Genomic DNA, 22855 nt, shown 5'->3' with positions numbered 1-22855 from the left:
TCCCATTCGGTCTTTTCTCCATTACTCGTGACAATGCCTTGAGGTGCGTCGGGCACTTTTATAAGACTAATAACGGGCAGGATATTGAGCAGCTCAGGGCAGGGACCCCGGGACATCCACTGGGGGGCCGGGAGTGGAAGTGTTCGCGGCAACGGATTATGAGGGTTGATTTCGGTCGCTGTTCTCTCTGCTCGGATAGAGACGCTTGCAAATATATCCAACTCACAATCAACAAAAGTATATATATATATGTATTTATCTAACAGCACATTGGAGAAAGCGGGGGCTTGATTCGGTACACTCTCTCAAAAATTCAAAGGTTTGCAGTGCCTCGGCGCTCACCTTTGTAGTGTTTTCGTTTGACGCGTGATAAAGCGCCGCTGTTCCCCTAGAACAGCTTCCGGTCGCTTCACCGTTCCACAGCACTTCTTTCTAGTTATTTTGATGGAGTCCGGCAGTGGCTCTTGATAAGATATTCTTTGAAAAGAGTCTCTTGGCAAATTGGGCAGATGACAGTTTCAGTGAAAAAAAAACACTCCGATTTCCACTTGTCCTGGAAGCCGCGACCCTCACAGTCATCTTTCCTTTTTTTGTTTACAGTCACTAGGCCGAAAAAGGGCGGGGCTAAAGTTTTCACGGAGAGAAAAGGGATACTGCCGTCAACCGGTGACATCGTAAAAGCGTATTTGGTACTCTGCCGTCAACATTCCTGGCGGGCCACACATTCAAATATTTGTTTCGGATCGGTTACGTCTCCAAGAGGCCTGGCTACTGTCCATCAAGGTCATCAAAATACTGATCAGCTATTGCTTTATATAGATATATATCATGTATACACTTGGAATCATTCTATTCAAGTCGTGCCTCTCTGCAGGGGAGGGTTTTCATGAACCGATGAAAAAAGAGGCGACGCTGGGACAATGGCCGCCGCTTAGTCCGTGTCCCCGACGGAGACGAGATCAGAGAAGATTTAGGCCGCCGCTCCGTTTCCAGTCACAAAGGTTTCACAAGCCGGTCAGGAAAGTTGCTCCCGATCCTCGATCCAAAGATAAGAAGGGGGACTTTGCGTGACTTTGTCTCTGTCTCTTTTCTGGCTTGCGTTCGAATCAAAAGATCCCTTTGAAGCGGGAGGCTTTCCGGCTGATGAAGACTGTCTCAATTTAGAAATGGCGGCAAAACCGTTTTGGGATTTTGCGGCGGACCCAAACGCAGGAAACTTTATCAGGTGCTCAACAATGACGGCAACAAGACTGAAATTGTCTGAGCCAAACCACTAACGGACTTGAACGGAACAAAAACATGAAAGGAAGGTTTGTTTCCTAACTGAACAAAACCACCAATGAAAGCAATCGCAGTGGATTTTGGAACGCTAAGTCCAACCGAACAGAATATGCAACAGAGACAATGCAGTCAGAACGAAAAAAAAAAACACGATAGAAAAACTGTCTGTCAGTTTTCTCAACCTACTTCTACTAAGGATAAAAGGCTCAAGAGACAAATCATTTCCCATCTGAATCGACGCTCCTTTAGTTTAGCAACCACGACATCAGATCTTGATGGACGGAAGGGGAGTCAACGGCCACGTTCCTGAATGCCGGCAGTGGATGATCCCAGCAGGGTTTTTTCTTTTTTTGCATATACAATTACCCGTTCAGGCAAAGGTCGAGCGTCTTGAGCAAGATACAAAAAGGGCATTTCGTACTCAAAGTACGCTAGGTTGCAATCGATGACAACATGGACAAGGGCTGTCGAACTCATTTGAGCTCGGGGGCCAAACAGAAGGGAAAAAAAAGGGAGGGATAGTATGAGAAAGAAAAAAAGAGGCAGAAGGAAAAAGAGGGAAAAACAAGAGAAATAAAGATAGACAAAGAGAGATAAAGAGAGAGATAGCCAAAGAGAGACAGAGAGAGAGAGAGCAAAAGAGACAGGACAAATATTTACAGGAAAAAGCATGACAGAGTGAAAGAGAAAGAGAGGGAAATAGAGCGTATTCGACTGCCCGTGGGCCGCAGGGTCAACACCCCAGCTAAAACCGACAGAAAGCCGAATATTGCTGGGGTGTAGCTGTCCTCGGCTAGAGAGTCAATGGACGTTCTTCCTGGAGCTACTCAGGAGAGGCCGAGACGGTGCCTCCCTCTCTCTCTCTCTCTCTCTCTCTCTCTCTCTCTCTCTCTCTCTCTCTCTCTTTAAGTTAATGAAGTCGCAAATGTCAGACACAATTGCATAGCTGCTCATTTTGTGCAAGAGGCGGAGGAAGAGGGGGAAAAAGAGGGGAGGAGGATGGCTTCCATTACAAATGAAACCCGTTTAAAAAAGGGAAGCGAGCGGTGCAGTATTCAAGTCTGCCTTTCGATCATCCTCAATTCCGGACGACATCCGTGAGCTATTCCGCCATTCAGAAACATGCTAAAGTGAGGAAACCCTACATGCTTTTTAACATTTTATTAGCGTCCATGAAAAGTCAAGTCCTGTTTATTTGTTTGGCCCTTCATCACAAAGTCTCAAAGGGCTTCACAGATTATTGCAAACTACAGGCTATTATGACACCATCCCCTGATCTAAAACCTACATGAGGGCAAATAATACACAGATATTGTCAACATAAAATCTAGGTTATTCATATGCTATAGAATAGAAATGTGTTTTAAGCTTAGATGGAAACATTTCCACTGAGGTTGCAGATCCAATCTCAGGGGGAAGAGCATTTGACAACACCAAGGCACCCAATGGAAAACACTGCCGGATTTCTTCTTGGCTCTTGGGATCACGAGCAGACCGACGTTTTCAAAGCGAAATTATACTTGTGAATAATATCACCTCATGGAAGCATGTAAATGCTGAAAAGGAGAGGACCAAGTACTGAACCCTGCAGAACACCACAGGTAACACTGAAGGGCTCAGATGTCATTTCGCCCTATTTAACACAGTGCGTCCTATCTGAGAGGTAGCATCTGAACCATAAGAGGACGGTTCCTGAGAGACCAATCTATTTTTCCAACCGTTCTAGTAGGAAATTGTGGTGCACTGTGTCAAAAGCAGCACTAAGATCCAGCAGCAGCAAAAGTGATGAAGCGCCAGAATCCATTGCCAGTAGATGATCATTGGTCAGCTAGATCAGGGCTGTCTCAGTAGAGTGGTTAGCCCTAAATCCCGATTGCATAGATTCAAAAAATCATTCAGATGCTGTGCCACAACTTTTTCAAGTACTTTAGAAAGAAACGCTAGGTTTGACAGGTCTATAAGCCCTCTTCTATTGGTTAAGAGTTGTGGAGGTAATACCGAATTGGGATTTTCCAGGACCACCTTAAAGAAAGGTTCTTGATGACCACTCGGTGATGGCTCCAAGACAGTTTCTGAGCCCCACTGTCCTCCACCCAAGGAAAAACAAATCCTTAAGACTGCAGAGTCCTTTACTTACAGTAGAGACTCCAGTACGTCGCCTAACCGGGCCTGGAAAAACTGTTTTTTTTGGGAGAACCGCTGCGAAATATCCCAGGACCACCTGACGGAAAGGTTCTCGTCAAGCACTTCACCCTAGACCGTTTGATGTTTTCCCCCATTTATTATCCCGGCGACGACGCGCCCAAATAAAAAGACTCATTAAGAAAGTGCACAGAGTCATCTACTCGAGCCGTCTTTGTGAGATATTAAAGCCGTCACGCGGGACCCAAAACATTTCGGCGTGATAAATCAGAAAGGGAAGCCGTGCATTTTAACAGCTCCGCGAGTCATTTTTCACAAAAAATGAATCCAGCGTCGCAGGTTTCAAGCCGCCATCAAATCTCATTTTTCAACAAATGCTGACCTCGTCACACGGCTTTCTGGGATGTTCAAGATCTTCGCCATCTCCGCCGACTTCTCCGGCCTTTAGCCCGTGCGGGGTGCGGCCGAGGGGCGTCCGCCTCGGGGCCGCAAAGGTGGTCCGAGCCGACGTCTCCGCTTCCTGAAATACATTGTTACAACTTTAGAACAGATTTGGACACGGTACCCGACGTAAGCGAGCCTCCCTCAAGAACTTAGTCAGTTTGTGGCATTTAAGGGTGGTGTGGAAGCACCACGGAGAATCACAGATTCTCAGGGATCGGCGCACGGGGAATCGACTATATCGGGGCAACGGTATCTTCACGGCAAAGCTCGGGCACCCTGGAAACAAACCATGCTCGGATCAGGCAACCTACTAGCACCGAGCCGAGGAAAGCAAAGGTTGAGATCGTCATGAGAGGTAAGATTGGAGAGTCATCAGGACAACTGACAGCAGGCGCGGGTCAGAAATTAGAGCCAGGAAGCGAGTGGGCGCCAAAGGGAATGGCCCCCGTGACCAGGTTAAAAGGGGATAATAGTGACTAGGAATGAACAGCCCGTGAGACACCACGGCGAGGTGGAACCCAATTATTTCAACATTTGATATCAGAATTACTCTGAAAAAAATGAAAAGTAGGTGTTGCGTTCTCCCAGCTCAGCCAACTTCAGCGAGGACTGGGAAGAATGGTTAGAACTGATGGGAAAATGGGTGGGGCTAAATTTGGGGCCATTCTGCACGAAACCTGAAAATGGCTTGCGGGTTGACTTCCCTACACATTAAGCAAAATCTACAAATAAAGGTGTTCAAAGGGCCAAACCAGAGTCCAGACCTCGGCGCTTTGGGAATACAAGGGGTCACCCTCAGACTTTATGGAACCTGAACTCTTTTGTAAGGAAGAATGGGCATAGATTTCTCTTTCCAGAAGAGATACCTGAAAAGAATTTTGTCCGAGACGGCAGCAAAGAAGAAAGAACAGAGTATAAACTCCATCCGTCCCTCCATTGTGTTCCGCTTATCCTGGGTCGGGTCGCAGGGGCAGCGGCCTTAAAAGGGAAGCCCAAGCGTCCCTATCCCCAGCCACCTCCTCCGGCTCATCCGACGGGATCCGGAGGCGTTCCAAGGCCAGCCGAGAGACATAGTCTCTCCAGCGTGACCTGGATCGTCCTCGGGGGCCTCCATGCCCGGAACAACTCCCGAGGGAGGCATCATCAGATGCCCGAGCCACCTCAACTGGTTCCTCTCAATGCGGTGGAGCAGCGGCTCCATGGAGTATAAACGCCAAGGGTAAAATATATTAAATATATGATATGTTTGTGTTGATTCTTGAGAATGTTTTGGGGTCATCTAGAAGTTTAAAGCCTGAAATGAGGCGATAGAACAAAAGATTCGAGGGAGGTGGGGAGCGATACTTTTGCAAGGCGGCGTTTATTTGATGATTTTAGAAGGAAATGCGGACTTTATTGTTAAAGGGTGACGCCAAGAGAACTTTTTGGAATGCAGGGGCTAAAAAGGATCAAATATGCAAATTGTTCTTACCTGAGCCACTTCAAAACGCAGACTGTCCAAAAGCAGAGGAGGACCTCTTCCTAACCTTCCATCAATTCAAGGAGGCGCGCTTCTCTTATCGTCCGCTTCCGTTACGTCCCGCTCGCTGTCCTGAGGCTCAAAGATATTTCACGATGACACCGGAGTCCTATTTGCTCGCCAGGGAATTCTCTCGCGCGCGTATCGGCTAAAACAAATCACGGTCGCGTGCTATACATCTCTGAGCCAAGTCAAGGATTCCGTCTCGATGGCGACAGAGTTAACCGGTGTGAACGGAAGCGGCCCGGTTCTCCTCAGCTTTCTCTTAGTCTGTCTTTTATCCTTTCTTCTTTTTCGCCCACACGGTTAGGAATTCAATATCAAAATGTCGCGTTGACCAAATTGTTGGAATGAGTTATCTGACTCCATTAACCAAACACGACCTACATTCACCTAACGATGCGCGCTCGTTTCTCGATAGAAAATATGGACAAGAGACCGGCATTTCCACACGAGGCGGATTTAATTTCTTAAACAATTTAACCGAGTGAACTCCATCGAATATGACCGGATTAGCGTCGTCAGAATCTCTGTCAAGCCTCCTCTCTCGTTCTCTCGGCCCACGTTTTTCTGCAAGCCGGTGTGCCGGCTCCTCCCGTGGACGTGCCAGGGAAGCCACCCCTGGGCTTCACCGCCTCCTCGCCGAAGGGCGTCGCGATGTCTGTTCTTCTGCGTCTGGCCTTCTCCGTCAGCACTCACAGGAATTATCGGAAATACGTCTGATGCATTCCGCACAGCCTAACCTTCTAATGTACCTTGAAGAAAAACAGTGAATATCTTGCATTAAACTCAATATTCAATCGTATAAAATCCTTTATAGTCAAATGTATAAAATCCTTCAACACTTATTCTCCATTTCTCTCATGATCTCCCTATTCTTTCTCTCTCGTTTTGTTCTCCTTTTTTCTTCTCTTTTCTTCTCTTTTCTCCCTCCGTCTTTCTACGTACTCTGTGCATATTCACGAAAAGGAATGATGTCTCGGTCCCGTGCTCAAAATCAGCGAGCCAGTTAAAGGATTTGGCCGTTTAGAAAGAAAGCGGCGCCATTCTCCTTTATCAAAGGAACAAAAGGCCCCAAAATAATCGGATAAACGCCAGCCTTCTCTTCCCGTCGGTCCCGGGAACGAGCGGCCGCGTCTTTGAACCCGGAAGGAAACCCGGGACCCTCGATACCCGGGGAAAAGCCGAGCCGGGACCTCGACCCGGATTAGAACTTCACGAGCATCGGATGAGAACGGCCTCGCCCGAGCGATCCGGCCCTTTTCCGGAAAACGGCACGCGGGAGAGCTAGGACCGCTTCGTTTCTACACGCATTGTGCAGCAGCAAGAAACCAACAGTATTGAAATGCTGTTGAATAAATCTTAACTACGGTCAAAGACTTCAAACACCGTATGCAGAATTCCCTCGCTTTAACGTGGTTCCGATTTTCATCACGTCGTCATCTGTTCTTCATTCCGAACGTGCCGACCGTTTCGGTTTGCCAGACGAGTGGATTAAAGAGTAAGGAGGAGGAAAGAGAGGGGAGAGAAAAGACAGGGAGGGAAAAAAGAGAAAGAGGTTCCAAAGAGAAAGGAAAAAGAGAAAAAGAGGGAAAGACAGAGAGAAAAAGGGTGCAAAAGAGTAAAAAAAGGGAGAGTAAAAGGAAAGAGCAAAGAGAATGAGGCAAAGACAAAAAGACGGAAAAAAATAGGGGAAAATAAAGAGAAAAAAACAGTCAGAAGGAAACAAATCCAGCTCCAGGTCCTTTAGTAGTGGCTTTAGTGACATCAGGTGGACATTTTTTTCAAAAGCGCAGTTCATCTACCTCTTGTGCTCCTCAGCATCGACCGGTGTGTTTATAACGGACGATCTTGGGACGAAACGGGAAATATCCATCCCAAAGTTTTCCGTAAATCATGGAAATCACAAGCAGGAGTTATCAAACTTTATTGAGAGTTTGGTTCCAGAACAAAAATACAAGGCAACACTGTCGGGAAGTAGAAAATCTAGAGGTGGAAATTCAAAATGGCCGCCGGGGAACTTCCTTCATAGAAGGAGCATCGCCGGCGTTTGAGAAAATCCCAGCGCCGGGGACTTCTTAAGAACAAACCTCATCCGCGGACGAAATTTCAAACGTCAACGAGTGTCTCGGGTCGGCCGTCAAACGGGAATCCCCGTCGGGCTCCTAAACGGGAAGACTCGGGACTTGGGTTTCTCGGTCTTCAGGAAGTGGGCGGTTGGAGGACTTTGGATGAGGCCAGCATGGCGCGTACTTTTGCCATCAGATCCTGAAAAAGACACAAAACCCGGTTTGGTGAGGAAAAGATACTTGGAATCCTCCGGGGCTTATTTTGGACCACTTTGAGACGCTTACAACAGCTCGGGATTTTCTTTTGGGCGCCTGCCTGAGCCAAAACAGCTAGTCAAGTCCCGTTTATGAATCCCAAAGAGTCTCAAAGGGCTATTGCTAACTCTTATTACAGACTATTATGACAGCATCCCCCGATCTAAAACCGACACGAGGGCAAACAGCTACAATCCTCATTGATCCGATCGATGTCGCGCTCACGATTATGGAAGCTTTATGTGTTTAGTACCTTTTCCTGCGTATTTACTTATGTTTTGTGCGTATTTAGGTACGTCTATGCGTTTTATGGACTTTCATGTGTTTTACGTCGTTTTTTTTTTATGTACGTTTTCATGCGTGTTTACGTAAGCTTTTGGGTGATATTAAGGTACGTTTATGTGTTTTACGTATGTTCTGTGAGTGTTCACGTACGTTCTTTGAACGTACGCTTTGTGTGTACCGTAAATTCCGGACTATAAGCCGCTACTTTTTTCCCAAATGTTCAGCCCTATATTTTTGTAACGTATTTATTTTAGAAACTTATTGCGATATGTTTTCTACGAGCGAATCAAAAAGAAGGGGCGGAGCAAACGCGGGCTGACGGGAAGTGGGGTAAAGCCGAGTTAAATCTTTGTTGTTGCAGCGGACAACAGTGGATATATATTTTTCCCACCCTTAACTTTAGATATATACATTTTTTTCGTTGGATTACTTTCAACGGGACCTGGACTTTAAAGGTTTGCATTAAATTCTAACTACCGGTATCGTTTTCCGTTCATGTTGCCGATTGTGGTGGATGGATTGCTTACTCTATTTGCAGTTACAATCGCGTCACCTAAAGTCAAGTTTGGGAAAAACTTGTGACTGTGTTACATGTTTAAATGTTGGCGCATGCGGCTTATATACGGGTGTGGCAGGCTTACAATCAGGTGCGCTCTATAGTCCGGATTTTTCGGTATTTAGGTATGCTTATGTGTTAAACGTACTTTTGTATGTTTTACATATGTTTTATGTGCACAATTCTGTTCATGCTGATTGTTATTTTATGATATTGTTTACTGTTTATTTTGGTTTATTGATCCCAAGAGCCAAGAAGAAATCTGCAGTTTGGAGAGCGTTCTCTATTCGGGCCACGATGTTGTGGAACGCTCTTCCCCCTGGGATTCGATCTGAAACTTCAGTGGAAATGTTTAATTCTAGACTTAAAACACACTTCTATTCTATATCTTAACTTATGAATAATCTCATTTTTTATGTTGACAATATCTGTTTATTATTTGTTAATGCAACATCCTTTGCAGCCTGCTCATCCTGGAAGAGGGATGACCTCATGTGCGGTCCCTCCTCAAGTGTCTTCATTTTTCTCATGTTGAGGTTTTTGAGTTTTTCCTTGCCCTCATGTAGGTTGCAGATCAGGGGACGGTGTCATAATAGTCTGTAGTCTGTACAGGCCTTTGAGACTCCTTGTGATTAAGGACGTCTTTAATAATAAACATGACTTGACTTGATCAATGTGTTGCCGTTGAGGCGCATTAAAGATGACAACCTAATAGCTTGTCTGTTTTTTTTCTATTCATCTAACTAATAAACAACTCAGACATAAAACCACTTCTTTATACAGTCACTGAAATAGTTTCCTTTCCCTGGTAACTCGTTACTTTGACTATAGAGTCACTCTTGGGAAGACGTAGCGTGCCCAACTCTGGTCTCGACATTCAGGGATCAGAATGGAGATTTTCATTTTCAGCTGAAATAGCCAGCGTCCAGGAATAAACCAGGGCGGAGATAAGTTCAAATGCAGTTCAGTCCCTGCAGCTTGTGCGACAATGCGGCCAATTTTTCTAACGGCCGCCAGGGTGCGCCAGAGCAATAAAGGAAAGAACGAGACAGTCGGATTTTGAATTTGTTTGCTACGCAAGAGAAAAAGTGAAAAAGTCGGAATGCCTTTGGGGTTCAAAAACAGCGGAAATCCGCGGATCCGCGGAAAATTCTGATCCCTGGACATTGTCAAATTGAAGGGTCCAATTCAATATGGCGACACAGTTCAGGGAAAATAAAGATACAAAATGCACAGAAAAAGCTTATAACTCTTCAGTATAAAGGTATTAAAGAGGAAACAATCCAAGTCTTAAAGGGCAATTGGAAGGAAAGCGGCGACTTCAGAAGAGAATACGAACAGAGCCGTTTCGAGGGGGTTTTCCATTTCCAAGGTGGGAAAGTTGGGGAGCGAAAACCGTCCTCCGGATGAATAGACGAGGTCCATCACGGAAGACATTTCCACTTTGCGCCCGCACACGATAGCGCTTGATCGCGGGAAAGCGGCGGTGGGCTCTCTTCGACCGACAGACGACACGTTGAAAGAGAAGTTCATTCGGAGGTTTTCACAGTTCCAAATTGTCCTCTAGGGGCAATCAGAAATCTGATGAAAATGAGTCCAGACACGCCCAATACAGGCGCTCGCCTTTCAAGGTTTGGATGACTTTGGCTCTTTGATTTGGTTCGTACACTTTATTTTTGAGCACTTATGAAAGGGATACCCAATTTCGAAAACATAAAATAGGTGAGAACGATGTCATCGGGATGTTACAATGATTTTCCGAGATGAAACATTTTGAAGACGATCCGTTTCGTCTTTCACTTCCTGAGCTGCGACGTCATATGAAGAAGACCAGAACCCCGGATAGCCAGTCACCCCGTGGGTTTACGAGTTAATTCGTCGAAAAGCTTTGTTAGTTTTGGTATGTCGAAGGTGGATGCGGCAATGGTACGACAAATGGGCTAAATGACACATAGAGAGCTAACAAAGACTAAACCGGCCACGACACTGCAGGGTAGCCTGCTGCTAGAAAGGGCTAACCGGGACCGATCGGCTCAAAAACAGAAGGCTGGACGACCAAAAATATGTAGTAAGTGGCCAAGATAACCAGGAGCCAGCAACAAGAAACTACCACGAACCAAACCGGGAAAAAAAACAACAGGTACAGCAGGCCTGCTAAACAAGGCGGACCTGGACCAAACAAAACGAGAAGCCTTCGGTCACCCGCGCTCTAATAGGGGGCTATCCCGACAATACGATATGAATTGCAAGACACACGGCGAAAAATACAAAAAGTAAAGGTACCATCGCATACCTCAAAGGAGGCAAAGGCAATAAAGGAACGCACGCTGTACACGGAGTCGCAGTTTTTGAGGCCGATACTCGGACGAGAGTCTGGAGTCCGCCAGCAACACGGTAAGCAAAGTGCCTGTTACTCCAAGCGTAAATGAGCGCGATGCATTCACTGTGTGTTATTCAACAACGGGAACCGCCATTGTTATGGTCCTTGTTGTCACCCGTCACAGGTCTCCGGGATATGAAGTCAATTTTGGGACCTCATTTCCCGCCTGGAATATTTTGCGACATATCCGCACGATTGTGGGGAGGAACGTTGAAAAAACAATGGTCTTTTGCAATCCCTTTAGAGAAAGCTCTTTTTGCCGTTTCTGTGCCGCACGCGCACCAAAGAGGACGACGGGCTTTTCATTTCCCCTCCTCCAGGGAGGCGGCAGCTCCCAAAGCGGGAATGATTCATGGGCACGTGGACAAAATATCCGCCCCTGAGCTCTGCTGCCGGAGGAGACAAATTAACAGTTGCAATGGCAGAGGGGGGGCAATTGTCACATCACATCACTGACGAGGTGATTTCCTTTCATTTTCTCCCCCCGACGACCGCAAATGTACACTAAAAACACACTTGTCGGAGACGGCCGGGGCTGATGTTCTTATTCCCGCCGTTGCTTCCACATAAAAAGAAGTTTGCGGCCTTTTATATTCTCCTTCCATTTTCCGCCTTTGATTCTAGTTTTGCAGACGCCCGAGGCCGACGCCGCCTTCGCCGATCTCGTACTCGAATCTTTTCTCGCTCGGGCCTCAGTAGGTCCTGTTGCTGCTCGAACTAGAGCAGGGGGCCGCCACCCAAAATGTGAAAAGAGCCACATTGGATCAGAAAATGACAAAAACACATTTGTCTGGAGCTGCAAAATATCGTGTATCTCTCTTAGCCTACGACTCCATTTCCTGAGAGTGCTCAGGAAAAATCATCTAAAACAGCAGCTGCTGGTGTCCTTTTACATTGCCACATTGGAGAGCATTCTAACATACTGCATTACGGTGTGGCATGCCGGGTGCACGGCAGCAGACGGGAAAACGCTTCGGAGGGTCATCAACACAGCCCAGAGAATCGTTGGTTGCTCTTTACCCAATCTGGAGGACATTGCCTGCTCTCGCTACCCCAGCAGAGCAAAAAACATCATCGAGGACTTTTCTCACCTCGGCCACCACCCCTTTGACCCGCTGCCTTCCGGCAGGCGCTACTGGTCACACAAAACAGACTCAGAGTTTCTTCCCCAGAGCCATTACCACCCTTAACACACACCGCACAACAAACTGAAACTCTTGCAAACACACTAGCTCATACAAATTGTATTCATGCCTATGGTCACTTTGCACAATGTTGCCCATTTTGCACTTAACGCATATTGCTCCAATACCATCCCAAAACTGGATGTAACACCCTACACGCACACACTTTCTTGTGTAAATTATAACCTTTATCTTCTTTGTTTTTTTTTTTATCCTCACTGTAAAATGTGAAACTGGAGTGCCACGTCCAATTTTGTTGTCACAATGTTCAACCCATTTCGTAACAATGTCAATAAAAGTATATTCTATTCTATTCTTATCACTTTGTCGTTTCCAATTTAAAAAAATATGGAGGGGCACCTCAGCTACGCATGCATTTAGTGTTATTCTTGATGTCATCTGTGGTGATTTTTCTTCTGATGCTATTTCTTTGATAACTTCAAAAATAGCTCCCAAGGGTTAAGGAAATGCAAAAAAAACCACTTTTTGACGTCATTTTCTTTTTGAGGACTATCCAACACCGTCCCTCTAAGAACAGCCGAGCGTTTTCGTGCAAAAGCCCGTTTGGCCCGACCTCACCCGGATGCTAGTTTCCGAGGCCCCCGACTCGATTGACTTTAAGACCCCCGCCGTAGAGGGAATACCGTCGAGCTAATCAGTCGAGAAGTGTTGCGTGCACGTGTTCGTTATTAAGCGCTCAAGTGTGTAAAACCTCATATCTTTTTTTAATTAGCGTCAGGGAAAAAAACAACAACGGTCGACGTGTTCATTCGAAGCTCACTCGATATCCAAATACTGGAATAAACATTCAATGCGGGAAGCGTACACAGGGCGAGCTCATTGGGATTTTGAACGCTCGCAATCTGTCGAACGAAGCTTTGAAGTCTCCGATGTTCGGATAGAGCGGAAGGGTTCGCGGGGAAGGGGCGAGAGAAGTCGAGTTCCTTTCGGGTACGCCAGAGCGCCTTTGCGATAACGATACGCGGGGCGCTTTGTTTACCGACGCTCATTAAAAAGCTGTCAAAAGGGCAGCGCTCCGACAAAACAGTGGAGCGTTTACCGGCCTACCCCTTTAAACTCCACTGCTGCAGTGGTGAAAACAACAATTTTCAAGAGAAGAAGACATGAAGAACATTGAGGAAATGCGTGGCGTGTAAGACAAAGGCTGCCTGGCTGCTGGCGCTACGAAGGAGAAGGACCATTTCAGACGAGTCAGCGGACCGGCGTCTGACCTAAAGCATGTCAACGCCTGCGTCGTCCAGCTGGCAGAGATGGGAAGCATATTACTGAAGGATTTTATACAAGTTACATCTATCGAATGCAATGAAGATTTTTCAGAGAAGGTTTAAGTTCAATGACAAGTCACGCTGTTCCAAATGCGAATGTTTTGTTGAGTTCGGTTGAAAACAGGACTCTGACGGAGAAGGCTAGGCACTGATTTGATGATCGCTAGGGGCGCAGACATCGAGTGGAGTCCACTTGGGGCGGTCCCAGCCTGCCCAAGGGAGGAGCCGGCACACCAGCGGGCGGAGAGACGTGGGTCGAGAGAAGAACTTCAGAAGATAGAAGATCGATCTAGAGGGACGATCGAGAAAGGAAGCTCGACGAAGAGCGACAATAATTCGGCTAGTTCAATGGCATTCACATCGTTAAATACTTTAAGAAAGTAAATCTGCCCCCGTGTGAAAATGTCGGCTATTGTTGTCCATCTTTCCCCAAGAAGAAACGAGCATGCATTGTTAGGAGGTGTTTGGTTAATGGAGTCAGAACAATTTGGTAACCGCTACATTTTAATAGTTTATTTCCTAACATTACCTAGTGTTCTCTTTTAGTGATGTTTACTATGTGTACTGTCACTCGACGCAAAATCGATTGCACTCTGGTCATCCTGGAAGGGGGAGGACCGCTTGTGAGGTCCCTTCTTAAGGTTTCTTTTTTCCTCACGCTGAGGTTTTGAGTTTTTCCTTGCCCGCATGTTGGTTGAAGATCAGGCGATAGTGTTATTGTAATCCTGTGCAGTCCTTTGAGACATTCTTGTGATTAAGGGCGATATAAATAATTGGGACTTGACTGCTTCCCTGGGCCGGCACCACCCTGAACCGGCGACCGAACCGGCACAGTGTCCTTGGCTAATAAGGCTTTGTAGCACACAGTCACAGTACCTTCATCTTCTCCATTTTTAAGCCTTATCTCTTGATTTATTCTTCCCATGCGGTGCGTGTTATGTTTGACTGAACATGAGCGTGCCTACAGAGCAATTACAGTTGATTTAACGGGCGTTTTGTTGCGTTCGATGACCTTGGAACGGATTCGTCCCCTTTCGAGTCTATTCAACGGGAAAACCGTGTTTGGATTTACAACAGTTTCATGATACGACGTCCCCCCAGGAACCCATTACATTCGTAAGTAGAAGCACCGCTTGAGTCTTTTCTCCTTTTTATGACGCGTTTAATGTCTAATCTCGTCCTATGGGATGTTTCACGGCGTCGATATCGACGGCAATACAGACAATTCAGGGCAGGAGGGGCGCAAGATACGGCATACGAAACGAGAGGAGGAGAGCAATGTTCCCTCTAAGCTGCGCGCGTGCGCAATTGCGCACTACCCAGAGCTTTTCCGCGCACAAGAAAATCGAGCTAGCTCACAAAAATCAGGGCTCGAAATGGCTAATTAAAAAGCGAATTAAGTCAAAGTGACAGTGCATGAAAGTAAAAATACACCCTGACGCTGTGTTCTAAATGCGGTATTTTGAAGTCAATGTTGAAGTAGAAAGAAGTGGAGTAAAGTCAGTAGAGTTTTTCGAGAACCGGCTTCTTCGGCTGGGTTCACTAAAAAGAACCGGCTCTTTCGGGTCCCAAACGGCTCTTCGGTTTGTTTTTGCTTCTTTCATCCCTACATGACCAAATATCATGTACAATTGTGCACACGATGACTTAAAGGAAGGGGGGGCAATAGAAAAAAAATGAAAAAAAATACCAAAATGAAAAAGTCGTGAAAGGGTGAGAAAAAAACGAAACAAAAGGAGAGAAAAAGAGGAAAAAAAAAGAGCAGGAAAAATTCAGAAGAAGAAAATAAACAATTAAAGGGAAAAAAGGTAATAGAGAACAAAAAAGCAAAAAAAAAAGTAAGTTAGAAATAAATAAACACAATGAGATTTTTATAAAAAGGAATTTTAAAAAAAGGAGAAAAAAAGTTGAATTCAAATCATTTCCAATCATACCAAGTCAATCTTGTTGCCAACGTTGTACTTCCACTCAAAAATGTGATTAAATACAGTTCTGTATCAAGGCAACCGACTCAATTTGTCCCCCCCAAAATGTGAGTATGATGTGACAAAAGATACAAGGAATAAAAGAAATGAAAATCTTGTGAAAGAATTGTAAAAACAAATGACGTTTGTCGTCAATTCATTCAAAACTGAAAGATCATTTTGCAGCAAAATGTAAGGTGCTGTCAAGTTTTGGACATGTTTGATAATGGATTAGTTGCCAGACTTGGGATTGCCGTTGCTCACTGTTGTTTCAAGCTCGGGCCCGTAAGGAAAAATGAGAGGGAACATCGGAGGAGAGAGACGAGAAAGACGGCGGCGTGCGGGCAGGATGAGCATCTAGCAACAAGGCTATTGGAAGCTGCTGAATTATTCAGTGTGTTTGTAAAACACGGCAGGAGGGAAAAGAGGGGGAGAGGGTTGTTTGCGGCGCTCGGCCTGTTAAGCCCTAATAAGCGACTGTGACTAAAATCACTCGGCGGAGAACAACCCGAGTTAGGGAGCAATTAGGCGGGAGACGTGCGCTTTTGGAACTCGAATCCAAGGCGGGAAAAAAAAATCACCCCGCTCGGCGGCCGGCACCTTTTTCCACATTTTTGGAGGCTCCCCGGGACAATTGCAGAGCGCCGTTACGAAAAGCGCCGTCAATTTGGAAGCCTGATGTTAAACGGGGCAGAGCGGAGAGACGCTCGACCAAGGTCGGCGTAGATTTGCCTGAGCGAGAGCGGACCGACTAATGCGTTTTCACCAGCCGAGGACGCCGAAGGCTTTAAACGCACTTCCCTCGTTGCCAAGTCAACCCACCGCTGCAAACAGGCCTGAAAAGACGATTCTTTACACCGGCTTTAAAAAAAAATACTGGACGTAAACAATCACGAGCCGCTCTCTGCCCAGTCTCAAGGACATTCTTGAGAATATTATTCACTTATTTTAGTGCCGTTATATAAATACATTAACAGTAGCGTTGTCCCCCAAATGGGCGCCACGGCGCCGCAGTGGTTAGCGCGTGTGCGGCACAGTTCTGAGGTCATGAGATCGAACCTTCCTGTGTGGAGTTTGCATGTTCTCCCCGTGCTTGTGTGGGTTTCCTCTGGGCACTATGGTTTCCTCCCACATTTCAAGAACATGCATGTCAGTTTCATTGGCCAAATTGGACCTAAGTGTGAATGAGCGAGCGAGTTGTCTGTCCCTGCGTGCCCTGCGATTGACTGGCAAGCAGTTGAGGGTGTCCCCTGCCCACTGCCCGAACATAGCTGGGATGGGCTCCGGCAACCCCGCGGCACTAGATAGATAGATAGATACTTTATTCATCCCCGCAGGGAAATTCACATACTACATACATACTACTGAGGATAAGCAGTGCAGATCATGGATGGATGGATGTATGTCCCCCGAGTGGAGAAAACATAAGCGTGTTTTTCTTATATAATTTAGAGGCGGGGTGCGTCATTTGAAACCTTGAAAACCTGACTTTAAGCCAGGAGATATCGAAAGAATACACATGATTTCTTAGACGCGCTTGCATAAACTCATTTTTCTTCTTTTTGGGGGCTTGTTTAGCCGTGAACAGGCCAGATGGAAGTACCATGAGAGCAGATAGGTGCAATGGAAAATAAAGCATAAAAGCTCTTTGAACTCAGTTGAGCATTGTTAGCACATACTTAAAAAAGAAAATATTCACTCTCAACCTTTTAAGGACACCTCAAACGACGCACCCCAGCTTTACTCGTCCAAAAGGCTTAGGTGTTGCTCAAGACTAAGTATCAAGCCTCTGGGAATGATATCCGTATGATAAATCTCCACGAGATAGCAGGAGTGGCTTTGATCAGATATTTGTCAAAACAGAGTGCCTAGTTTCGGTACGCCTTCAAAAATGAGTCAAAATGGCAAGAATCGGTTGGCCCCGGCACTTCTTATTTGAGAGAAACATCTGCCGCTGAATGAGTTCAAGGGGCTTTGAAAAACTCAGCCGGTAATGTTGTATGTCAAAAAATCATGAACCGCTTCCATGCCCAGTTTGGTAGACATTGTCGAGATTATCAAGGACTACTCTCAACCTGGCCACCACCTCCTTTACCAGCTGCCCTCTGGCAGGCTAAACATCCCTCAGACTGCCTGTGTCCAACCCGTGGCCCGCGGGCTAAACGTGGCCCACCGCATCATTGTAAGTGGCCCGCAAGACAATGGTGAGAAGCACAAGAGAAAGTGACTTTTTATGTATGTTGCCACTTGCAAAGTACCCACGGTAGGTGTTTTTGCTGACTACCGTTGATCAACCAGAGAACATTGAAAAAACCCATCTCGACATCATTTGACTTAAAAGGCAGTGAAAGAAACGCTGGCTCATTTTATAACCGATATGAAATCTAACAGTGAACTTATCGTATTCATGTCAACATTTTCACAAGAAATACAAATTAAAGCAGAAAGATTTTTAAATCACGAAAGCAATCAATACAATTGATGTTTGTATGCCATTTTTTGTCACTTTCCGGTCTGCACGAGTTTCCCCATGTGAAATAAATTGTAGCGGAAATGAATTCCATTGCCACTTCACCTTTACACAAATGCACAACAATACAACATTAAAACCTAAAGAAAGAAAAAAAATAGAGCGAGGAAAAAAAACTCCTCGATCATCGTTTTAGAATCAAATCTATTCGTCCATCGTCTGCACCGCTCGTTCTCAGTAGGGTGGCGGGGGTGCTGGAGCCCACCCCACCCTCAACCGCTTGCCAGCCGCTCGCAGGGCCAAATCTTACGTCACCCGAATCATCATTTTAATTGTGCCGTTTATTTACTCGTCTGGCCCCTGTGAAAATGGTTTTTGGAATATGTGGCCCCCCCATCCAAATGAGTTTGCCTTCCAAAGGTGGACTAACAGGCGCTTTCAGCCCTCAGTCCACCACCACCCTAAACAAGCACACAAGAGTGTAAAAAATATCCCACCTATGAAATGTGAGATACACCTTATTTCATGACTAATGCTTTTTATATTGTCTTTATATCGACATTGGAAACAAAGTTTGAAATGAGATTAGACATGAAAACATATAGAGGAAGGCGTCAAAAGACTATCGGCAAAATGGTGAATGGTCTGCAATTATATGGAAATCAAATGTAAATGGTCTGCATTTTTATAGCGCTTTTCAAGTCAATGAAGACCTCCTGAAGAACTTTACAATGTGCTTCACACTCACCCATTCACACACACCAAAAGCGGCCATGCAAGGCGCCGACCTGCTTATTGGGGGCGTGAGGGATTCAGTGTCTTGCCCAAGGACACTTCCACATATAACACGGAGGAGCCGGGAATCGAACCTGCAACCTCTTAATTCCTAAACGAGCGCTCTACCTCCTGAGCTAATGCTGCCCCCGACGAGTTGCCAGGCTGCTACGTGCTGCACGAATAAACATTGAATTAAAAAAAAAAAGTGGAAATTGTGTCCATCCCTGTATTTGGTTACCGAACACAGTGGTAGATTGCTGTACCGGCTGGCTGCCAAAATTGACATACGAGTTGCCAGGCTGCTACGCAATGCAGTGTCAGAAATTGAATTAAAAAAGGGAAAATGATGTTTTTTCGTGGGAAGCACAGCGGCGCAGTGGTTAGCGCGTGAGCGACACAGTTCTGAAGTCATGAGATCGAACCTCTTGTGTGGTGTTTGCGTGTTCTCCCCGTGCTTGCATGGGTTTCCTCCGGGCACTCCGGTTTCCTCCCACATCCCAAAAACACGCGAGTCAGGTGAATTGGCCGGTCCAAATTGTCGCTAGGTGGGAATGAGTGAGTGAGTTGTCTGTCTCTGTGTCCCCTGCCTACTGCCCGAAGATAGCTGGGATGGGCTCCAACACCCCCGCGACCCTACTGAGGATAAGCGGTACAGATAATGGACGGACGGAGGGATATTCTACTTATGAGTTGCGGACGGCGCGGTTCGGAAGAGGGCAAGCGCTTCGATACCTGAGTGATTTTGGACTGGACGGCAGATGCGATGGACGGCGAGAGGGACTCTTTCTCCTGAGAAGCACCCCTGCGGAGACACAAGAGAAGAAGCCGTGTTTCCGCATCAAAAAAATAAGATAAAAACGGGAACGGGAAGCCGGAGTAAGAAAGCCGTCGGGTTTGCGGGGAGAGTCGTGCAATATTCACCACGCGTTCGAAAATGTTCAAAGCCGCACCGGAATCTGGAACGCTAAAATGCGCGGGCGACTAGAAAAAAGGGGGAAAGTATCGACACGCTGTCGTCGAACACGTCCAATTGCGCTCAACGATTCTCAGGGTTTCTCCAGGAAGCGGTAAAAGTACTGACGATTTGATGACATATTGGTGAGTTTTCACTTCAAGAATAGCATGAGTTCCTCAAAATGTCCCCCCTTATTCTAGCAAAGGGCCTTCGAATCAAGGGTAGGGAAGTCGGGGTTCAGGGAGAGGCACGCCGACCCCGTTTTACAAAACAAGCACGAGAGCGCCCTTCGGCATGACCGACCAACTGGAAGCAATTGTGGAAGGGAATGTACCAATTCAGCCGTTATGTTGTGGAAACCATAAGGACAGCGGGTAATATTTGACCACTAGGTGTTGCTCTATTGCGTAGAGCGACCGAAAACAAGAGCCGCAAAGCTCGAAGAAGACAACATAGACTAAAAATGACCCCAAAACTCCATTTTTCTTCAAGCCTTTCGCAAAGTATTCTGTTGTTTCGGAGTGCCTTTAACAATAAGACGGCAGACGATTGTGTCAGCTCACTCAAAGTGAGTGTAGAATACCTGTTTCATGACCTACAAGTAATTCTCATGTTTATATAATAGTTTATGTATTTATGCTTTCTATTCAAATCCATGTTTTTTTTGACCACTAGGAGGAGCAAGATAAACAAAATGTCCCATTAAAGTCCAACAGAGGGCGCTGTGTGACAGAGGCACACTAGAGAAGATTGCGGCAAAGATGGGGAAGAATAAAAAGTGAAATGATCTGCATTTCTATAGCGCTTTTCAAGTCAATGACTTCCCAAAGCGCTTTACAGTGTGCTCTACATTTCCCAAAAGCAAACTGGGATCCCTTGATCCCAAGACGAGCGCTCTACCTCCTGAGCTACTGCCGCCCCTAACACCCTAAAGTTGGGTGCAGTGTTCATTTAGGGGTATACTTATTCCCGTTTGCAAATGAAAAACTATAGTTTTTTGTAACTGGCCCCAATGCTTTTGTTTTACAGGGAGCAAAATAGAAGATGGGTTACGTCAAAACAGTCAAATATAAGTATGTGGCAAAGAGGTAGTAGGTTCCTTATTCCTAGGGGAATTGCTCCCTTGTCCCACAAAGAAATGGAGGAAGGCCAGACTTTTGATGATACGTAAGCACTTAATATACACTTAAAGTTGATGTTTTACAAAACCGTTTTTGTTTTTTTGCCTGTTTCAGTTTTCATGATCACTTTATTTTGCCCATTAACTGGACTTGCAAAGCTATCACTTTCTACAGGTTTTTTGAAATAAATCATTTATCCCAAGGAGATTTGTCTCTGCCTCCCCTGCAAACTGTGAGGGAAATGTGTAAAAAAAGTGACAAGTTGCCATTTTTTCTGGATGTTCTTTTTTAACTAAAGCGGAAACTCTCACATTCGCCAGAACCTATAAAATTTGATTTGTAGACGACAACTTCTCTGGTCTGTCCCTCTCTTTGCTGTTTTTTTTTTTACAAGAGGAACATAACCTCCCTAGGAAAAGATTAGAGCAAAGCGCTGCGTAAACTCTTCCGCGGCATTGTGATCGGCACTCGTTGCTTCCCAATTGTACTCCTTGGCTTGGTCACTCACACTTTTACCGCAATCTTTAGTAGTAGCCTCTGGGACTGCTTGTGAATGGGATTTTTGTTTGTATAGTAAGCAAGATTTTGTTAAAAAAACTTGCATACATACAAATGTCTCTGCATACAAAAGTTTCGGGTAACAAAGTACCTTAACCGGAAAATATTGCCTCTAGTTACAAAGGTGTTTCAGGATACAAAGTCAAAAGTACAGTACGGTACGATCTGGCATGCGACGCTCCCAGAGTTTACCCGACATAAACAAATTGGCTATTGCGCATGCGTGTATCCCAGCATGCTGTTCGTGTCACAGTCACAGTTCAGAGACGAGGAGGAAGGATTCCGGGAAAATGGGGAGGAGGAGGACACAGCCGTCATTCCATCGGACATTTTAGCAAAATTCCACATGAATCTTTGGATGATTTCCTTTATTCTCATTTTTTTACATGACGTGCCTCTCGTTTTGTTTGTTGTCCGGTAATCTCCTTTAAACGTGAATTTGTTTCATGTTCCGACCATTTATCAAAAAAGATCACATTGTACATTTGCCGAGCCATCGACGGATTAGCGCACTTACAATTAAAATAAAGTGTTTAGGTTCTGAAGCGACTCCCAGAACCTATTCAATTGGTAAGTAGAGGTACCGCTGTACAGATATTTGTGTGCGCTGGTACAAAAAGGTACCACCGTCACGGGGGTCTTAACCCCGACTAAAACGGGACTCTCACCTGGATTGGGCCAGACTGGATTGGGGGCTGGGCGACGGCGACAAATTTCCACCGGGCGACGGGCAAGGCGAGCCGGCAGAATCGGCCCTCTTCTTGCTTCCCTTCCGTTTGGCCGCGGGAGACCTGCGAGTAACGGTTGCGACAAACAGCAGCTTCTTTAACATTTGCGACACAAACGGAAAGAATTCATTTCGGAAGTCGGGGTGCCTTTGAACGTTTAGCCGACTGCCGCTTCCTAAACGGATTCTCGGAGGAACCGTCAGTCCCGCTTGACGTCAAAGTCTTGTTTGCATGTCGGCAGAAAGGCATTATAAAAACCCCGCTGCGTAGCAAATTCACAATACCCAATAATAGCTGTCTGTCAAACATGACTATTTTTTTTGGGTCACAGAAAAAAAATATAATAACGAACATCTACTCGTGACTGGGCAGAAAACAGGAAGCTGCCCGTCACTCTCCCTAGGGCATGCAATCATGAATACTTGATATACGGTGCCTAGCAAAAGTATTGAGAACCATGCCCCACCCCCAAAAGAACTGTGTTATATTGCCGCATTACATAACGCTAAAAAACAGAAAATCTTTTCTCAGAATCAATAACATGTGAGACACAATTGAGACGTGGAACCAAATGATCTCATCATTTTATATTACATTTACAACGAAAACGGAAAATAAGGTGTAATATATTGGCGCCCTGTTTTCTCAGCTCAGCCAACTGACCCCCAGAAGTTTGTTGAGGTCTTCTAAATGATCCAATGTCAAGGTAAATGACTAACAATGACAGACAGAGTGCATTAACCATCAGTCTAACTGTACCTGCTCTGTGATGGGCTCAGAAGTCAGGAATGGGATACGAGAAGATTTTGCAACATTTACAATTTGCCCAGAGCACTGTGCGAGCAACAGATCAAAATGGAGGGAGTAGAAAACTACTGCAA

At 45.7% G+C, this 22855-nt stretch overlaps 1 protein-coding gene across 2 annotated transcripts in view; it reads right to left on the bottom strand.

Annotated features, from left to right (window-relative positions):
* Window positions 1-7296: 7296 nt before the first annotated feature.
* Window positions 7297-22855, bottom strand: part of sfswap (splicing factor SWAP) — a 67186-nt gene continuing 51627 nt past the window's right edge. For both annotated transcript variants that reach the window (XM_088355957.1, XM_088355958.1), the window contains exons 17-19: window positions 21915-22037; window positions 19345-19414; window positions 7297-7654 (exon numbers count right to left, since the gene is read on the bottom strand). In XM_088355957.1, the coding sequence (XP_088212083.1) occupies window positions 7589-7654; window positions 19345-19414; window positions 21915-22037 (259 nt within the window). In that variant the 3' untranslated portion in view covers window positions 7297-7588. The remainder of the gene's footprint in view (window positions 7655-19344; window positions 19415-21914; window positions 22038-22855) is intronic.

This window comes from Urocampus carinirostris, chromosome 16, assembly GCF_059441175.1.
Source record: "Urocampus carinirostris isolate Australia breed hairy pipefish chromosome 16, RoL_Ucar_1.0, whole genome shotgun sequence".
NCBI lineage: Eukaryota > Metazoa > Chordata > Actinopteri > Syngnathiformes > Syngnathidae > Urocampus > Urocampus carinirostris.
This window is presented reverse-complemented; position numbering and strand designations above follow the sequence as displayed.